This window comes from Brassica oleracea, chromosome C3 (genome assembly GCF_000695525.1).
Source record: "Brassica oleracea var. oleracea cultivar TO1000 chromosome C3, BOL, whole genome shotgun sequence".
NCBI lineage: Eukaryota > Viridiplantae > Streptophyta > Magnoliopsida > Brassicales > Brassicaceae > Brassica > Brassica oleracea.
The window spans coordinates 13,351,163-13,357,119 of record NC_027750.1 but is presented as its reverse complement, the minus strand read 5'-3'; the positions used below and the strand labels follow the sequence as shown (position 1 = coordinate 13,357,119).

General features: G+C 36.3%; 1 protein-coding gene across 1 annotated transcript in view; it reads left to right on the top strand.

The window, feature by feature from the left end:
* Positions 1–2,895, top strand: part of LOC106329918 (B3 domain-containing protein REM10-like) — a 12,686-nt gene extending 9,791 nt beyond the window's left edge. The window contains exons 2-4 of the mRNA XM_013768518.1: positions 2,111–2,315; positions 2,400–2,485; positions 2,575–2,895. Of these exons, the coding sequence (XP_013623972.1) occupies positions 2,111–2,315; positions 2,400–2,485; positions 2,575–2,895 (612 nt within the window). The remainder of the gene's footprint in view (positions 1–2,110; positions 2,316–2,399; positions 2,486–2,574) is intronic.
* Positions 2,896–5,957: the final 3,062 nt, after the last annotated feature.

Genomic DNA, 5,957 nt, shown 5'->3' with positions numbered 1-5,957 from the left:
AATTTCAGTAGCCATGTCATATTTGTTTTGTGAAATTGATTGTAGAAATGACATGTGGCAAAATCATTTCGCAAATATAGTCTAGGGGATAGTTATAATGTTGGCAATACATAAATTGTTTTTCATGTCTTTTGTTTTCTTTTTAAGTTCCAATCTAAAGTAGGTGAATTTAAAATTTGATCCGTCTATAGCCTAAAAAATTGATACCAGTTTGTCTAAAACTAAATAGCATAATGAATATATAATGTAACAAACCACAATCTGAAATAGTTAATGTAACTAAATAGCATAGTAGTACATAATGCATATATAGTGTCTCGATATTATGGAACTTGATTTGATTATATTACTATATCTGAAAAAATGATTTTAACATTCCAAAGAACACTGTAAATATTATAAAAAATTGGTATTACATATATATTATAATTTTTTTTAGGAGTGATAAGTGCATTTACATGTTACACTATTTGCCACGGATAGCCACAAATGTTTTCCGCAGCCACGTATTTTAAATGACCACAAATAACCACAACTAAGTTTGTAATTACTTTTAATATTTTTAAATATTATTGCTCTGGATAGCTACGGACACTGTTGTGGCTATATTGGCTACAAATTATATTGTGGAATTTTGTGGTTATTTAATTCCACAATTTATATTGTAGCTAATTGTGGTTTTGCGTCTTCGGACAGCCACAAATAATATTTTGTAGCCAAATGGCCACAAAAAACTACATAATAGCCACAAATTTGCGTTGTAACTATTTTGTGGATAGTTTGTGGCTATATTTTTGTCGCCAGAAAAGGTTTGTGGTTGGGCCATGGCTATATACTAGTTTTCTTGTAGTGCCCCAAATATATAAAGTGAGACATTTGCTAATTTCATATTTAGCCAAATTGAAAATTTTACAAGCTTTGTAAAACACTCACTTTACATCTCCATTTCTTATTCGAAACAACTCTTATTTTGACCAACAAATACACTATCTCATAGTGCTCACGGTGACGATTACATCGTGCCAAGTTCCGGTTATTCCGACAGACGTCTCCGTCGAAAAACCGGTCGGAAAAATGGTATGCACCACTTTGTCAAAAACGAGTTCCAACAAAACTAACATGAGTTAATTAGTTTTTTGGGGTATTAACACTTAGTTAGTTGTGGTTAGGTTTGTTAAGTTTGTGGATAGATCAATACAGCTTTTAGTTTGTGTATGTAAAAACATATTCCTTTTCCAAATAAATCATTTCCCCGCTAGAAGTATAGCTAATTTAGGATTTAGACCCTTTTTGTAATGGGACGGATAAAAAGGAATGGAACAGAAAGCAGGCCCAGAAGCCCCAATTGATAATAATACTTATAAAGTAGGTTCCATCTATATACTATAAATACTTTTATAGGTTGACGTAGGCTGCACTTCTTAATGCCTTAGGGCAACCGCAACGGTAGCACCACGCGAGTCCTTAGCGTGCTAACCTAGGGAAATTAGATTAGAATAATATTATTTAGGCTAAATAACTTAAGGATCAATCCGTAAATAAGGATTTAGCGGAGTTGATCCTTAGCGACGTGGCATGATTTGATTCGTTTGGTCGGCTTTTGCGTTTGGTATTGGAAAAAAAAATCATTTTCAACGGAAGACGCAGCAAAAACAAAAGAGAGCTCTCGACGAAAGGCGATTTGATCCGTCGGAACACGAAGGTAAATCGAAGCCTTCTCACAGAGTTTTTTGGATTTAGATTAGGTTCGATGTTGAGGATTTCTGGAAAGTAGTTAGGGTTTCGAGTTTGATTTTGATTTCGAGTCGTAACGTTTCCAATATCGTTTGTTGTCATAGTCTTCTGTTCTTATTCATATTGTAGCTTAGTAGTAACGGTTTACCTTTGATCTCTATACTGACATTGTTGATCTCTATAATTGATGTAACTGTTGTGCTCTGAGATTGTATTTTATTCTCGATTGTTTAGTTACTGTTTGATATATATGGGACTGTTATGTTCTTAAAGTTTCTTATTAGCATTGTTAGACGAGTTTGGTGTTAGTTTATATTTGTGTACGGTTATAGAATGTTTGCCTCTGATATTGTTTACATTCGTTTCTTGTTTGCAGATGGCGAATCCGCATGAACCTCATTTCTTGAAGCCTCTGCTTCCGCCAGAAGGAGACATGGTGTTTCATGTCACTCCTTTTGGTCCTAGCTGTTGTGAGATTCAATATACACATCCTCACATCATCAAGGAAGAAGCCGAAGCGGATGATGCTGCGGATGATGCTGCAGGTGATGCTGATGACAATGAGCATCACCACAAGATTAGTAAGTTTCAATCAAAGTTCACCGTAATAGCATAGCAAACTTGTGAGATATTTTTGACGTGGAAAATTGTTTCTTATATTTCAGGAGGAACATGGGCAATGTCTTCTTTCTCATTCGACTACTGTTTTTTGGCTGAGGTCACTGCTTCAAATCTGAAAGAAGACAAACTTGTGAGTCAATTTTCATACGTATAAACCATATTTAGTTAGTCAAATATATGGTTTGATCTGTTCTGTGTCTTTACGTTCTGTGTTTGCAGTATCTTCCTGTGGGAGCTACGAGTTCTACTGCTTTGAACAAACAATGCCAAGAGATGATACTAGTGAACAAAAAGGGAAAATCATGGACTGTGAGTTTGCGATTTAGCGAATTAGGCGGCATGTATTACATCAGAAGAAGCTGGAGAAAGTTCTGTCTTGATAACAGATGCGACATAGGAGACTTATTTGTGTTCAATCTAGTTGGAGATGGGAAAACTACTCCATTGATGTGTGTATGTCCGGAAAGAAAAGAGTGTTCTGAACTACTGAGCAAACACTTGAGCAGAAAGAGTGGTGAGTCTTCTCCATTGACTTGCTAGAGACGTCTGTAGGACATGTGAAGTATTTCTCACGTCTTTGTTCACTCAAACTTATGTCTTTGTAATCTACTCAAACTAATTCTCCAAATTATGTTTTTGTATTGATATTGCTCTAAGCTTCTGTTAACATCTTCTACTCTATCCTTTAACTAATTTGAAGTAGCCTTTGTGTTCATAGTTCTAAATGATTGATTTCATTGATAGTTGTAATTCATGTCTTCAATTTTTTTTTTCTACGGACTCCTAATTGGAGTCCACCATTGGACAGATTTTTATGCTAAGAGTCTTTAACTATTCAAAAAAAAAATAAAAAAAAGTATAATACTTTAATAATGGCTAAGGACTCCCACATGAGGTCCACCAATGTGGATGCTCTTAGACAGTTGTAAGTTTTTTCCTATATATTAGATTGAAATTTTCTTTTTTAATTCCAGTACATCTATAAATACTTCTCATACTTTCTTTGTTTTGCAAAAAGTATCACTTTAACTTTTTTTCATACATATTAAAATGAAATATATTTATATATTTAATAAATACTGCTTGAGATAAATGCAAAATATTTATTAAATCAATGTTGTTTACATAGAAATTCTAAAATAACATTTTTTGTATAACATGAACAAATTCTCATAAAACAGAGAAATATAAAAGAGTGAACATTATATCCATGGTGTTAAGTCGTATTTAGTATTGTTAAAGTTAGATTTATTGTGAATTTTTGTTAAATTAATTAATGATAATTGAATTATATCGGTTTTAAAATTATTATATATATTAATCATGATTTCATCTTAAATTCAAATTTATTATGTTTTTCAAATTAAAATAAGTGAATTGATAATATAAATCATGTATTAATTATGTCACATCAAAAATTGGTTTATATTTTCATAAATATACTTTGATTTAATGATTAAAAATGAACCTTTTGGAGACATCAGATTCGAATAGACATGAAAGGGTCCTTATCCAAACATAATACGTGAACATATATAGCCGCACACGGTACACAATCTCAAATGTTGATTAAAGTGCAGCCCACGGTTTATTGGCATGTGAACTGTGAACATTTATCTCATCTTGCTCGACAATGTTTTTTTTCTTGAACAAAGGCTTTTTTTGCTCGACAATGCTCCCCGCCCCAGCCATTTGCTTTGTTTTATATAAAAATATAGTAATTCTTTAGCGTAATTTGGTTTTGGATTTATGATGTCATTCAAAATAAATTTTATCTAGAAGTAATACCTGGACTGGTCTATTTTTGTAAGCGTTTGAGTTTTAAAGTTATACGAAATAATAAATAGTGCTATTTGGATTTTATATAGTCATTGTTAATCATTTGGATACTCGTTGTGATAAAAAAGTTTTGATGGATACGGGCTAACAAATCTCTAAATTAATGTTCTTTTTTTTTTGGTAAAATATTAAATTATTATTACCAATTTTCAAATTTGAGACAGAGTTTACAATGATAACTAGTAGCGGAAAGATAATAATGAAACTAAACAGATCTAAACGGATTGAAACAAACCCGTAAAATAGTGGAGCAAACTCCGAAAGCTTGATTAGTAACGGGTCAAGCTTGGACGAAAGAAACCGAGAACAGTCTCAAACGAGAACCGGGAACCGCGAGCTACCGGAGAGAAAGACGCCCTCAAACCTTGAAACAACGGCTCCTACAGCTTCCGACCATTATGCCGAGACTAGACCAGTACGAAGAATCCAAGCACGAACAAACCCAAATCACCCGACAACCATACTTCCGACGGCACGAGAGAGAATCACCAAGCGACGATGCCGTCGTTCGTCGAAGAGTCTCAGAGATTGCCGCCTCCAATCCTATCCGCCGTGACCGTTTACACCCATTGAACCGAAATCCCATATAGAGATAGCGGACCGAAAGGTGGTTAACTCTCCAGATCACAACCGCAAGAGAATGAATCGTCCGATAGACCAACTACAGCATAGCAAAAAGAGAAATTTCCAACTACCACACAAGTTTAAACCAAGAGCCGCACTGCCTTATTGAAGAGAGGTGGAGACGAGGAGCACTCAGGACACGTCGAAGACCAAACCGGAAACACCGGGAAGCTGTTCTCAAAAAGAACAGTAAGTATAAGGAACCCGCTGAGACACGTGTGCTGCCACCATCACGCGCCACCGCCGTTGTAGAAATCCGTTAAAAAAAATGGTCGAGTGTCTTTGTGGTGGTCGAGTCTCGGGCAATAAGGATCGATCGAGAAGTTTTAAAGTACGACGTGGGCGAAGAAGTGATCGTGGGTGAACTATGAGTCGAATAAGTTGCTCGACCATAGTTAGAAGATGTCTTAGATTGATCAGACGGACATTTTGCAAGCACAACATTTTTGGAAGCACGATGTTTCAGAAGCTTGACGTTTTTTAAGACCGACGTTTCTTCATCACGAAGTTTTCTCGGAAAATCTTCGTATCAGTAAAATATTATTCTGGAGACATAATAAGTTGGAAGCAGGACGGGAATTAAGCAGGACGGGATCGAAGCACGACGGGAAAACCTGAAATTGGGTGAAAACCCTAATTTCGGTATTATGGAATTCTTCGAGGAAGCCGGAGGCTCGGGAAATATTTTTACAGGATATCAGAATTCATCTGGAGTCTATTAAAAATATTTAGAGCATCAGAACAGGAGCGGAAAAATATTTGGGATTGATTGCGAGTTAGAAATTTGCCGGAAGGGTCAAAAATTGCGTAAACCGACCAAGAAGCTCGAGGTGTCTCTACGTATATGGCCAGAACGTGATAACTACCATCTAAGCAGCTGAGTGTCTACAGAATCTCGAGGTGTCACCGTGCATGGAAGCAGTACATGCAGCCTGACATGTAGAAGCACGAGGTGGATCGACCAAGCACGAGGTGTCTCCGCGCATGCAACCGAAGCATGCTGATCGACATGTGTGTACTGGTGTGGCTTCTTGCATGCACTCCAGGCATGCATCCTGACATGTGGGAGGAGTGGTGGCGTCCTGCATGTGTCCTTCACATGCAGCCTGACATGTGGAGCACGAGGTGCCGCCGCGCAT